Raw genomic sequence first — 14,799 nt, 5'->3', positions numbered from 1 at the left:
AAATGATTGATAGAATATGCATAAACAAGAGCCTTCCTAAAGGTTCTTTCCTGCCAAGACCACTGATTAGAGTCATCAAAACAAAATTCAGTCTTGATTTTGCTGAAAATCGTAGTGTGACATTGGTGGGAATTCCGCTGTTGTTTTTTAATCATAACCTTGTCATATATTGCTGCTTTTTAAAAATTTTTATATGTATTGTTAGTTGTTGATGGACCTTCATTCTATTTATTTATCTGTGGTGCTGAGAATTGAACCCAGTGCTTCACACATGCTAGATAAGTGCTCTACCACTGAGCCACAACCCCAGCCCATATATTGCTATTTCTAAATATCATATTTCATAACCCAAATGCCCAAGAATGGCTGACTCCTTGATGAAATTGTATCTATGTAACATTCTATACTATAGTGCTTTAAAATGAGGTCTTATTTTTACCTCATTGAAGGTGTGAGGAAATTTTAAGTGAAGCAAGAGACAGCATGCAAACATATACAAGAAGGAGAAAGACAGCTGAATAGATAAATAGAAGATAATTTTCCTCAGGGGTTACTTCTTGAGGGTCAAAATATTGAATGTTCTATTTTTAAGTTTCTGCTGTCTTTTTTCTTTTTTCTTCTTTTTACAGTGTTCAGTTGTAGCACAGAGGAACAAGGGCTAAAAATAGTTCTCATTTATCACAGCCAACAGAGAATCTCAAAGTTTAATCAAAAGCCTTACTGTTCCTTGGGTGAATCCTGTTTATCCTTTAAGCTGTCTGAAAATCACTGTTGCACTGACAACAATTCCTGTTTTTCAAATAAAACTGCGTTTGCAACAGGATGCCCTGTGTCCAACCTAGATTGTGGTCTGCAGAATTGGTGACCGAGTGAGCCCTGTAGGAATCAATCAGTGTGAGCTGCTCATCCAAAGGACTCACTTTTGACTAAAGAAGGAGAAGCATTTTTGTTCTGAGGTGGACAGGAATGAGAGACAACAAGGGGATGAATGGGATGGGACAGGATGGGATGGGATGGGATGGAGTCCGTGCCCTTCACAGTCCAAGGCTCTGGTTTTGAATCATGTTGGGGAAAACACTGACCGTGAAGCTGAAGGGCATGTAGAAGAAGCCCACCCACCCCTTCCCACAGCAGATCAAAAGACCACAGGGTGGAACTGACACTCCCCAGAGGCATTGTCAGGGCAGTCACAGCAGCTTAGTGAAAAGGCAAGAGCAGAAAATTTTGAGTGGAAAAGTTCCTTGGGGATTCCTGGAACAAGGAGGGATATTTCAGGGAGGAGATAAAGTGGCAGCCAAGAGCTTCCATGGTCTGGACATCAATGTTAAACAAGCCATATTTGCCCTGGAGGCCTAACAGAGTACGTGGTGAAACAGGGTGTCAGGAGTGAGTCTCTCCAAGAATGTGGGTCTATCGCTCCTTCTCTAATTACATATTTCTTATTTCCATATTTATGGTACCTTGGAAAACAATGGTTTACTGTGTCCATGGGACGGTTGCCTTAGTTCACTTTGTGTTGAGAACACCTGACCCTTGGTAATTTAAAATGAAAAGAAATTTATTTCTAGAGGCTGGATGTCCAGGACGGAGTGGCTGCGCCTGGTGAGGGCCTACTTGCCACATCACAACATGGCAGAAGACATCACGTGGAAGAGTTGGAGGCGTGAAAACTCAGGTCTCTCTTCCTCTTGTTAAAAACCACTAATTCCATGATAGGGACTCACCCTTATGACCTCATCTAACCTTAATTATGTCCCAAACATTCCAAGTGCCATGAATTCGAGGTCAAGGTTCCAACACAGGAGCTTTTGGGAGACTCATTCAAGCCAAAGCAACAACATCTATATGAGGTCATAACCTCTCTAACCTATTGCTAAAATCAAATCACTCTGGGCGAATATCATAAAAATTCATGGAATCTTCAACTTACCTTTGAGTTTTGACCAGATTTTATATGATACATCTTCACTTCATATTGCAAGGAAAACCATCCTCTTGGGCACTTAATCAACCAGTGATCACATAAGAGATTCATTTTCAAAGAACAAACCCATGAAGAGGATCCTTGAAAATGTACTTGATTTTAAGTTAAATGGTTGATTATTCCTACATAAGAAGAGTGGGGTTTTAATAAGTGGAGGCTCAGTGACATTTGCCACATGTCTCTGTCCAGGTACCAGGCTGTACTTTTAGCAAAATCAAGTCTTTAATTTAAGCATGTGCCATAGTCTCTATTGGAAAGGACATAAATAATGGAAACTGGAGCCTTGGAAAATGGCAAGCTGGCTCAACCTCTTGGAGCATCATTCATTAGATCCAGCTGCAAAAGCTAGAACTTATTAAAAATACATGTAGCATTTCTTTTTAAGCATTAACACACCACTATTTTAAATGTTGGTTCTGACTGAGAATTCCTCTCTGCAGGTGCTTTTTACCCCCTTAACCTTAGCAAGCTGCCAGAGCCTCTGGAGACTAAACAAATTGCTAACTTAAAAATTCATTATAGTAGCTATTCCTTTTCCAATACATAAAATGTACTTTATAATATTTGTTCTTCTGAGTCCCAAGAACTTAATCTTCAAGGCCCCATGTGCACATATGCTGCCATCTCTTGTCCATGATTAATTTACTAGATTGACTTTTTAAAAAACACATCACACCCAAAAGTCCTAAAATGAGAAGTAAAAATACCACTAGCCAGCACATTAATTTCTCTGAAATAAGCAATATCAACAGGGATGACAAGGGTGATGTCAATACACTAGATTCTTAGGAAGGAAGTGTGAAGCATTAAACTCCATAGTTAGTACAGAGGGTGCACGAAGGCACTGTTAGAAGTCCAGGAATAAAAGAAATGTGATTTTTGTGCAGCTATGCAAATAACATACAGTAGGATACAATGCAAAAGTGCAGTGTTTCAGCACTACTTTGAAAATATAAAAACTGGGCATTTGGGCAAGGGCCCTTACTTAGAACAGATATAACAGGTGACTGATTATCTTATCCCATATCAAAAGCTCACAGAAAGGGCCCAGGAACTCAAGGCATTTAGAATTTGAATAGACCCAGTCAAGACTTCTGCTCCCTAGAATGGGCACATGGACAAAGGAAGGAAGCCAACATCTAGAACCAGGGAAACCAAGCCAGCCAAAGAAGAAAGGGACCCCAGTGAAAGTGATAAAACAGTGAAAATGGGGGTAATTGATAGCATTTTATTTTAAAATAAACCCATGAATTCTAGCTCATGATCAAGAATCAGATTTTCTTTCTTTGATTGCTTGGGGCTAAAATTCCTAACTGAATTCAGTTCAAAGAACTTGTCTAAAATTTAGTTCGTGGGGAAATAGAGTAGAAATGAATTAAATAGATGAAAGAATTGGAAGATCTAACCAAAGAAAGACTCATGGATTATTTATGTCTAAAGTTTTTGTTCTAAAGAAATATGGCAGTGTGTGTGTGTGTGTGTGTGTGTGTGTGTGTGTGTATGTCTGCGTGTGTGTGTGTGTGTGTCCATCCTGAACCCTGGGCCTCCTGCATACAAGGCAAGCACGTAGCACTGTACCCCCAGCACCCTAGGTAAGGGCTTTACCACTGAACTACACCCCCACCCACCTAGCATTTTTTTAATAGATAGATAGGTGCAAGCAAAGAGAACAATTTCATTTAGACGGGTACAAAAAGGTCCTAAACCTCTAAGAGTTTGGCAAATAACAAAACCCATTAAGGGATAAATTAGAAATGCACAATCACTTTAAAGAGATGGTACGACCTTAACTTATGATGGTAACTTAACCTTGATTATATTAGCATGTCATTATAGATTGAGTCACTCAGAAGAGTAATCAGCCCAACATAGGAAATGAAGATCAGAAAGCATTAGCAATAAGTTTCCAGCACTGGCGGGATATGGAATCTGGGGATATGATGGGTTCTCTCTGAAGGTGCTCTTAGCTGCAGGGTGTCAATTTATACCAGGTGTCCCTGTGGCCTGGACAAAAGATCCCCTGGAACCATTTGCCTGACTTTACTTCAATCCCGTCTTCACTTAGCAACTCTCTGACTGTTAATTCAGTCTCTCAGGCATCCTGATACTGGAAGGATTCATTAGATGATAAAAATGAATATTTTAGTGACTGGAAAGAGACATTCCCCCATCGAAATTAATAAATCAATAATCAGATTTATGCACCATTCTCTTGTAAGTTAATATGAGCCTGTCCTCTCCTCTTGTCTCAGGAGGCATCCTATGAGGCACTGGCACAGAAACTTCTAGAACTTCAAGGCTAAAATCAAGCCCAGATAATAGGAATTCTACCACCCAGTGAGTCAGCTTGGCAGTCAGCCAGACAGCCCCCTCAAGTGTTCTTACCCCTTCAAGTTACAGAAAAAAGAATCATGTGAGAACAATGACTCACTTAATATCCTATGAATTTAGCACCAGATGATTATGTGAATCAGAAAGCAATTCTATAAATCAAAATCCAATATTAAATTAATTTGATTGATTGTTGTGGACTCTAACTCAGTGCCTGGTGCATTTTAAGAACTCAAGAAGTACTTTTTAAGTAAATAAAATTTGAAGAAAGAAGATAAAAAGAAAGAATCCAGTGTCTTTCCAGAAGATTAAGCTACTGATAAGATGTGATGAATTTTTTGCAAGATTATTATGGTAAGTGATTTCCATCCTTTGGAGAAGCAATACATAAAATTTTGGGGAGAACACAGAGAATTATCTGCAAATAGATTAGTCATGTAGTTGGACTATGGATAATAGTTCAAAGCTATAAACATATTAGTTGTTCCTACTTGTGTCAGTAAACTTTCTGCTACTATAACAAAATACCTGAGACAGACAACTTATAAAGAAAAAGGGTTTACTGGCTCACAATTTTGGAGGTTTTAGTCCATGGTTGGCGTCCTCAATTCCTTTTGGACCTGTGGTGAGGCAGTGCATTATGGAGGAAACATGTAGAGGGGCAAAATTCCTCACCTCGTGCTAGAGATGTGAAAAATTGGAAAAGGAAGGAGCTGGGGATCCACAATCCCCTTCAAGGACAAGTTCCCCCTGTGGCAGAAAGACTTTCCATTAGGCCTGACCTCTTGAAGTTTCCCTCACCTCCCCATAGCATCAAGCTGGGGGCTAAGCTCTTAGCTCGTAGACCTTTGGGGGACATTCCAGATCCAAACTGCGGCACTGTTTTAATATAAACATAAACTGAGATGATCTTAAAAGTCAATTCCTGTATGTTTCTTGTCCACCTGAAGGAAACAAACACCTGAAAGTCCATTGTATTTGTCTGTCATATGACTTAAGTATACATCGTCTTCAGAACTAAGCTTCAACAAAAAAATACAATCAAGAGAAAGTGAGAATAATAACCTCTAAAAAGATAATACACAGCTACCTCCATGTCGTCCTTACATTATCTGAGGGAACAGAATGATAGCCTGTAACAGATAAGTCAGGACCCTCAAACTTTTATCATGGAGACTCAGCAACCCTTTCACACTCGCTGGGACACTGCTGGGTCATCTGGTTTGCTGAAATATCTTGAGCTCCCTCACATCTGGTGACTCCAATGCTGTCACGGTGTCAGAGTTCAAGGTCCAAGAAAAGACCTGTTAATGTCTCAAGAGGACAGGTGCTGAGTGAAATAAGCCAATCAGCCAAGGGTAGATACTGCACGAGTCCCTTTGTACCAGGAATACCCACCAGTCAAATGTAGAGGCAGAGGTTCTGAGGTCTGGGGGAGGGGGAAATGGGAGTTATTATTTAACAGGTACAAAGTGTCACCTTGGGATGATAGACAGTGGTGAGGGATGCATACCAATGTGGATATACTTAACACCACTGAACTGCACACTTAAATCATGGTTAAAGGGCTGGGGTATAGTATCCTACCACATATGAACCCTGGACTCAATCCCCAGCACCACCAAAAAAAAAAAAAAAAAAAAGTTAAAATCACCAGTTTTGTTATGTGTATTTTGCCACAATTAAAAAAATAAAATCTAGTGAGGAGCTAGTCATCACTCCCTACACCAGGGCGCTGGGGTGGCCTGCGACCCAGGCCAGCGGTCTCTACCACTCTTGTGGCTGTAATCTAAATGTTCTGAGCAGTGAGCTTCATCACAACCTTTGAGTGGATGCAGAATGTCCCTCCCTTCCTGGGAGTCACTGACTCTAAGAACTCAAGCGTCCACTGCTAATAGCCACTGTCGTCATCCACTGAAGCTGACCGTGCGCCAGCATCGATCCCTTTACGCAAGCCATTTCTTTGGAATGAAATCCCAGCCCCTGTGCTGTACTGTGGTTCCACTCTCCTGCCTCCTTTTTCCCGGGCTCTGTGCTCGACCCCCTGCATTTCCCCAGAATGCACCAGTCTTCCCCCCTGCAGCTACACACACACACACACACACACTCACGTGCACGTGCACGCGCGCACACGCGCACACACGCAGCACCAACACTGGAGCATCCAGCATGCTTCATCTAGAAACTCCAGCTTCCTCTGATAAGCATCCCTAAACCAGTGTTTCTCAAATCTGACACCATATTAGAATCACTGGAGGACTTAGAAATTCTGATTTAACTGTGATGAGACCAAGATATTGGTTTTATCTGACAATAGTCAAGGCAGAGATCCACTGGCTGAAACCGTTACTTACATTTACCCTCGAGCCCCTGAGGCCCCTTAAATTTCTCACTATCTTAGTCTGCATCTTATTTTACCATAATTGTTAACGTGCCTCTCCCCTTTGAAGTTCAAGTTTACCACCATCTCCAAAAGGCCTAGAACGGTGCCTGGCATATAGTAAGGCCTCAATAATCACCTTGAGTTGCTTTCTTGAATTAATTTTGTAGCCACTGTGTTTAAAAGACATTATCATCCCCATTTACAGGTGAGCCAGCTGAGGCTCAGAGAGGCTGTCATTTACCCAAAGTCATACATTACATAAGTCGCAGTGTCAGGATTAGAATTTATTTCTCTGATTGTAAGTCACAATGCTGTACTGCTTTTGGACTTCTTGAGTGAATTACTCTTATGAAATGAGTTATCCCTACTGAAGGATTCTGAAATAAAGGCAAGACTGGAAACTCTAAGTGTTTCGAGAACAAATGGGTAATACACATCTGAAGATCAATTTCCTAGGACTTCTAGGGGACAAGCGTTCATACAATCTGGACCTTGAATGAATAATCAGCCACATGCTGCTAAAAAGAGTTTAATCACCATTCTCACAAGGCCTTTTATTTCTCAGTGCTCACAACTCTTTTTTAGGGCTCCAGATCCAATCAAACCTAAAATTATATTGATGTATCAAGTTTCCGAGCAAACAACAAGCAAAACAAACACAGAAAGACAAAACGGTGACATTGTAATGTCTCCTGAGCTACCCTACGATTTTGGGTACAACCCGTGGTGCAGATGTTCGAAATACAAAATGGGGCGTCAAGTTCTCTAAGGCTACTCGGCCCCGCCCCAGCCCCGGGTAAACTTAGCGGAGACCACACCCACTGCCAGGCACCCACCAGCATGAAGGCTGAAGTGAGGCTTGCTGCCGACCTGGGATGAACTTCCTTACTGCTCTGGAGAAAGTGCGACTGCCCAGTGCAGCTGCCCAGTGCCGGGTGACGTGCTCACTCCACCTGCTTTCTTCAAAGTACCCAGCCCCACCTTGACTATGGAGAAATGCTAAGCACAGACCTAGGAAGAAAATACTGCTGTCCGTGCTTGAGCCAGGCGGTAAGCACAGACCGTGAGTCAGGCCACAGAGTGAGGCTTGGCAAGGCTTCAGATCCCAAACTGTAGGATAGGCCACTAGACGGTAAGTCTTGGCACACATGATTCAAGAGCCCTTATTATTCTCCTGGAAATCAGGAAGTTTCACAACCACCTCTCCAGGCTCAGCTAGTCAGGTACTTGGTGTGAGCCCCAGTTCCAAGGCTTATTAGTCTGGGAACCTTGGATAACTTGCTTACTATCTCTTAGCTTCCCCCACTTAATCTGTGAAAGAGCAGGAAAAGTAGCCAGCAGGGTAGTGGAAGAATTAAATGAGATCATGCAAGCAAGATCCGGAGCACACCCAGTTTTTACTTCAAAGTGCTCCGTGAGTCATAGTGTTTGACCCTGTGAGTCACAACTGTATCAGGTCCCGTCACCTCCTCCCTCTCCCAGCTCTCCCGACGGCCTCTCGCCCAACAGCTAGTGGCCTGGGTTCCCACAGGGTCTTGGGACCATTGCCACTGGACTTCTCCTCCAATTCTAATATTCCAGCCACCTACGGGCAGCCAGTGACTTTCATAATCAGAACAACTCTGAGATCAGGGGATGGTGAGGCCACTTGGACCTGAAGTGATCCATAAAGGTTTGTTGGTGCAGGAGACAGAACTTTTAAAGTTAATAATTTCATTTATTTATATCTTACCCCATCCCAATTATTTTGGGATTTGTTTAAAATGTGCAAATACAATGATGAAAATAAATAGGTGAGGGGGTCAGAGGGAGAGAAATACTGATGGGGAAAGAGAAAGGGTTGGCCATATTATTTCGCCGAATCAAGTCCAAGGCAATATGGAGTTAGATATGCACAAATCTGGTTACAAATATCCCAGTGCCAAAGCAAAGAAGGAACATATGTTCAGTTGCAAAATATATCTATACCAATATATGTCATATACCAGGCACTGTTCTAAACATTTATCTGTATTCACTAATTTAATGGTCACTATTAACCCCTCAGTACTGGTACTGTTGTTGCTGTTTACAAGAAAGGAAAATGAAGCTCTGAAGGCTTAAGTGGCCACGTGCTCCCCAACGTGACACTGAAACTCGAACCCCAACCACCTGAATGTGTTCAGTCTGTGCTCTTAAGGACTAAGCAAGACTGTTTTGATAGACAACGTAGCCCAGATAACAGCAAACCAGGAGTGTAAAGAAAGCATCTCCTGACATGAGATCTGAGTCCACACAAAGACAAAATGGTCTGACATTACACCATTTCCAGATTGGGGGATCCCTCAGGTAAGTTGAAAATTTTGTAAATCGTAGAGGTAGAGGAATTTATCTACAGCTCTTTTTGGTTTGCGTGTGCTAACTAAGAACTAAAACAATGACTGACAGGGAGAGTCAATATCATTTCATTAAAAAAAAAAATATATATATATGGCCTTATGCACCAAAAAATAAGAATAAAAATAAAAAGGACATCATCTTAAAAAGGGGGGGGGGGCTCTTGTTTTTAAAATGTGAATAAATTCAGCTTTATGAAAAATGAACACTGTCTATATTGTTCTCATTCTGTCCCTGATTGGAGCACGCCAGTCAGAGGATGTGGTGTGTGAACCAGCACTTGAGACAACTCCTGACCTCTCCCTGGATTCACTCGGGGACTCAGAACACCTAGTACCTATGAGCAGAACTGAGACTTCTCCTCATGGGTGGAAGTTCTCAAAATCAGTCTCTTCAGAACCACATCATGTGATCAGATCAGAGAACTCAAGAGGTCTGAGAGGAGGGGCCTGAGTGGAAGCTCTCAGGTCATGATTTTCACCCAAGACTTGCTCAGCGCTCTCAGACGTGAGCACACCATTGCTGAGATACACCACAGTGACACTTGTAAGTCTATAATCAGAGTCTTGAATGAAATGGATGACCGTTACATTAAAAATGACATGCATACCAATTAACACCAAGAATGTTATTGTGTTTTCCTGCTGCTAACACATGGGCTGCATTTTCCCATTTTGTTTGGTAAGGAATTTGAGTTTCTTATAAATTTATGCTGAAACCCATTGGACACTTTCAGAAGCCAAAGTAAACAACCTGACATGTTCGGGGTATTGTATTTACAATACCTAGTGTTCCTGTATTTCCATTAGAATGCAATTATCCTGCTTGGAAAAAAAAAAAAAAAAAAAAAAAAAAGGTCACTGGGTTAATGGAGCTCACCTTTCTTTCTTAGTCCATAAATAATAAATCAAATATAATTTAAAATGAAAACCACATCCTATATATCATTGTTTTCCTGATGCTTTTTTCATAGAACCTTGGAGTATGTGGCGCTTGCTGCGGCCATAATAGCTGCAGTCCATCAGGTTCCTGTAGCACCAGCTCAGTGAAGAAGAGCACAGTGTGTGTCTATTAAGTTGGTATTCATCGATGCTGAAGTGTTCACGAAATTTCTCATGACATTTCCAAATCATATTACTGCATATTCTACTCCGAATTTAAGGAGCAGATCACAGAATGATTAATTAATGCACAGAAAAATCTCATAAACTTCATCTGATAAGTATTGACAACGGTATCCATTTAAAAAATTCTAATCAAATACAGACTTAATGCACATTCCTTTGCTTCCAGAACGGTTCACCAACAGTGCCTCTGACAGGCAGTAGATGGTTCTCATGACCATAGGACTAATAATAAACATCTATAGGCAAGATTCTGCTGCTACCAGTTTCCCTAATGAAAGAACAAAGAATTTCCTGCCAGCTAAATAGCTGAACAGTGCCCTCCCTAATCAATGATTTCACTTCAATATTCCCAAGGGATCAACTAAGCAATTGCTCCACTACCTGGCACATCAAGATTTATAAGGCAGAGTGGGAATGCATGGCCTAAATAGCTTCAGAAAATCATTTGTCTTAAGTAATAATAATAAAAACAAAAAATAAAAGACAGCTTAGAGCAGCTGGTATTAGATCACCATTAACCTCAAACTAAGTTCTACATCTCCTGAGATTTATCTGAAAAATATTTTTAAATAAAAAGGGGATGATAATGCACCTCTGAACCTGCTACAAAAATTGTTAAACACTTCTAATCACTCCCCAAAACAATGTAAATTTAGAACTTTGCTTTCCACTCAATGTAGGCTTTCCACTCAATGTAACACCATGAACTGTCAAGGTCAAACACAAGGCGTGCATACAGCTTTTACCCCATCATTAAGAGTCTCAGCAGAGCCAGGCATGTTGGCTCACACCTGTAATCCCAGTTACTCTGGAGGCTAGGGCAGGAGGAGCACAACAAGGTCAAGGACACCCCAGACAACTTAGCAAGACTCTGTCTCAAAATAAAAACTAAAAAGGGCTGGCAATGTAGCTCAGTGGTAGAGCACCCTTGGGTTCAATCCCCAGCACCACCACCACCACCACCCAAAAGTTTCAGTAACACCACAGTATGTTCCTGTGACATATAATTTTTACTTCAAATCACAAACATAGTAACAAGCCAGCAAACTGTCTTGTCTCTGAACGACACACAGCATTTATACTCACTTGACAATTTTGTTAGAAGGCCATACTTGCCATCAACAGCAAGAACTTATTTGTTCTCATTATAATAAAGCACAGCAACAGTTACTACCACTTGCCATTTTGTTCTGCCAGGTACAGATCTAACAGATTTAATTAAATCCTTCAAAATGCCTGTGGTGTGTGGTAATTTCCTATCTAAAGAGGGCTGCTCATGACCTATCCACACAAAGCATCAAGATCTAACATTACTTATTTCATGGGCATAATTTTCATTAGTATTTATCTTAATATAAATATTTTTAGTTTGGAAGTATATCTGGGATTCCTAAAAAGCTTTCCTTAAAACATTAGATGTTTTAATGAGCATCATCAGATACTCACTTCTTTACTTACTACCAGAAGCTTTACATTTGTTTCACATAAAACTGAAGTAGGCCGACTGGAATTTGTTAAAAGGCAGATTTCCTGAAAAACAAAACAAATGCACCTCTTTAGAATTATTTCAGCTCTGACATTAATCTTACACTGAAAGTCTGGGAAACTATGGAATTACAATTAGGTATCATTTTAAATAAATAATTTAATGTTTAAATTGAGATGGAATAATTGTACATATTTTGGAGACACAGCATACTTTTTGAAAAAATATGTTTAGTTATAGATGGACACGATATTTTTATTTTGTTTATTTTTATGTGGTGCTGAAGATCGAACCTGTGCCTCACACATGCTAGGCAAGTGCTCTGCCAGTGAGCTACCACCCCAGCCCAGTGATATCTTGATACATATAGACAGTGCCTGATAATCAAGTCTGGTCACTGGCATATCAATAACCTCAAATATTTATCATTTCTTTGTGGTGGAAACATCCAAAATCCTGTCTTCTAATGATTATTGACTATAGTCACCCTACTGTGCTATAGAACGCCAGAACTTATTCCTGCTAATCAAACAACTTTTAAAAGAAAATCTCAAGCTTACCAAATGAATGAATAAGGACTTGTTTGAACCTTGCTTTCGTATAACCCCCAAGTCCCAGCAGCATCAGTGTGTGCAAAGTTTTGTACAAAAACAGAACCCCAGGTGGAGTGCTTCTTTATTCTCAAACACTTCCTGTGTCAAAACAGAAGCCTGATCTACAAACACATAATGCTGTGTCTTACCTACATTCAACACTTTATTACTAAGAAAAAAAGGGGCGCTTGGTTCTGAAGACAACAAGCTTGAAGTGGGTAAGCTGATATAGAATCATGCTGCTAATGGGCCAGGGACAGGGGAAGTATTAATGTGGACATTTACAAAACTGTAACACTTCTTTATGATTATAAAACTAAACAAGTTGTAATAAAGAATCAAAGTGTGTGTATCTCATGGAAGGATACACAGCATGACTTTAAAATTAAATTTGAGCTGGGGGTACAGCTCAGTAGTAGAGCACTTGCCTAGCATGCCTAAGGCCCAAGGTTCAATCCTCAGCACCACAAAATTAACGAATTAAAAAAATAAGAACACAAAAGGAATTCCACTATTATAACTATAATTCACTAATAAAAAACTCTAAAATTTTTAAAAATAATAACCAGCTGGGCACCATAGCACATGCCAGTAATCTTAGCAACTCTGGAGGCTGAGGCAGGAGGATCACGAGTTTAAGGCCAGTCTTACCAATTTAGCAAGGCAACTTAGTGAGAACCTGCCTCAAGATAAAAAATAAAAAGATCTGGGGATGTAGCTCAGTAGCAGAGTTCCCCTGGGTTTAATTCCCAGTACCAACCAGGAGGAGGAGGAAGAGGAGGAGGAGGAGGAGACCACAATTTTTTAAAAAATTAGAGAAACACCCAGTCCAAATGGTTTCCAAGATTCTTTCCTTAGTTGAAAAACCAACAGATTGATTTGATCTGCACTTGATCAGGGCAGCACAGTGGACTCAGTAGGATTAAAACCACCACAGAAAATGCAGGATGAGGCTTCTGCATCCTGCATCCTACTTGGTATCCCCACATCCAGCGTCTTGCTCAAGAGGCTGCTGAACAGTCTCGCGACTATTCTCCAATTCCATTTTGCTTCCCTCTGCTAGTCATTTATCTTAATGATAAATCACCACTAGTCATTTATCTTAATGATAATCCAGTCCATCTCCTCTCTACTTAAAAAAAAACCCTAATCAGTTTCACTGCCTGGAGAATAAGTCCAAACTCTATCACTGTTTCTGATACTATATTTCACCTTAATTGACATTTCCAAAATCAACCCAGCAAATGCTCTCCGTTCCCAAGATCTCTATACTTAGGGACTCTGGATTCAGGAATCTCCAAATCCAATCTGGCCTAACTAAATGTAGAAATGATTACTACACACAAGCTGCTTTCTTGGCCTAAATCTTATTCCCTTTACATAAAAACTTTTGCAAACATAGAATTTCTTTAAAGAACCAAAAAGAGCTCCTGGAATCCTTAATTCTTAATTTGTTAATACCACCCTACCTCCAAAGCTACATGGTTTGCTACTCATTCATTAAATTGGTCAATGAAAATAACAACCATTAATTTATCCTATTAATAAATATTGACAAACTATATATTAGGATGTATGTTGACTCTATTCTACTAAGGAAAAATATATTGATTTTGAAGTATTTCACTTACTAAAATATCTAATACTTGAGGACAATACTATGCCACATTGTCATTTTAACACAAGCAATGACATAAAGATTACATAATTTTTTTTCTTCTGATCCTGAGACTGAACCCAGGGTCTCATGCATTCTGAAAATAAATTCTACCACTGGGTGATACCCTCAATCATAATTAATTTTTTAGTTTTTTAAATTTAAAAAAAATGATGAAAGACTGAGAAAATGAGATGATATTTACCCCTATGAAGTCACCTTCTTCAAACTCACTTAAAATGTCAGAGTTGGAGTTTTTGTTCTTGTTTGTAGTATTTGATACAACCCTTAAACGGCCAGCAAGAATGAAGTAGCATTCAAGTGGTGCGTGTCCTTGCCTTAGAACCATGCTTTCAGCTTCAAACCTGGAGGGAAGGAATACCAAAGACATTTCTTCTGCAAAATGGCTAGCTAGAAGTCACTGGTGACAAACAGAACAAAAAGCAAAACTTTGTCATTTTCACATATAAAGAGATTTGTTTTTGTTAAGGAGTAATTACCATCCTCCTCTGGACAGACCCTGAGGGCAGTAGACATCCAGGGTTGTAGAGCAGAGCCCTGAATGGCGCTGGGCCCAGAAAGTAGGTACTCAATGTGTATAGATTGAGTGAATTTATGAATAGGCAAAAGGAGGTATTGCATAACCACAGAGTGGAAGGTCTCCACACAAATGAATGACTTAGGTGAGCCTGCTATTTCACAAATATAAGCTTTTTTTTAAACCACTATTGCTAAATTCCTGATATAAAGCAAGGGTTTTGACTTACTGGGAGACAGATCTGGTGATGATTTGTACACCTTTTATCAAGAATTTTTAAAAGTAATATATTCAGGAACCTTTTAATAAAATTCACCACTTACT

The 14,799-nt window shown here is 40.1% G+C and overlaps 1 protein-coding gene across 1 annotated transcript in view; it reads right to left on the bottom strand.

The window, feature by feature from the left end:
* The window catches only part of LOC306669663 (cyclic nucleotide-binding domain-containing protein 2-like), a 106,885-nt gene that overhangs the window by 74,568 nt on the left and 17,518 nt on the right, over nt 1–14,799 (bottom strand). The window contains exons 5-6 of the mRNA XM_079153780.1: nt 14,143–14,302; nt 11,648–11,731 (exon numbers count right to left, since the gene is read on the bottom strand). Coding sequence (XP_079009906.1) covers nt 11,648–11,731; nt 14,143–14,302 — 244 coding nt within the window. The remainder of the gene's footprint in view (nt 1–11,647; nt 11,732–14,142; nt 14,303–14,799) is intronic.

The sequence above is a fragment of the Sciurus vulgaris genome (assembly GCF_902686455.1).
Source record: "Sciurus vulgaris genome assembly, chromosome: 9".
Classification (NCBI taxonomy): Eukaryota; Metazoa; Chordata; class Mammalia; order Rodentia; family Sciuridae; genus Sciurus; species Sciurus vulgaris.
This window is presented reverse-complemented; position numbering and strand designations above follow the sequence as displayed.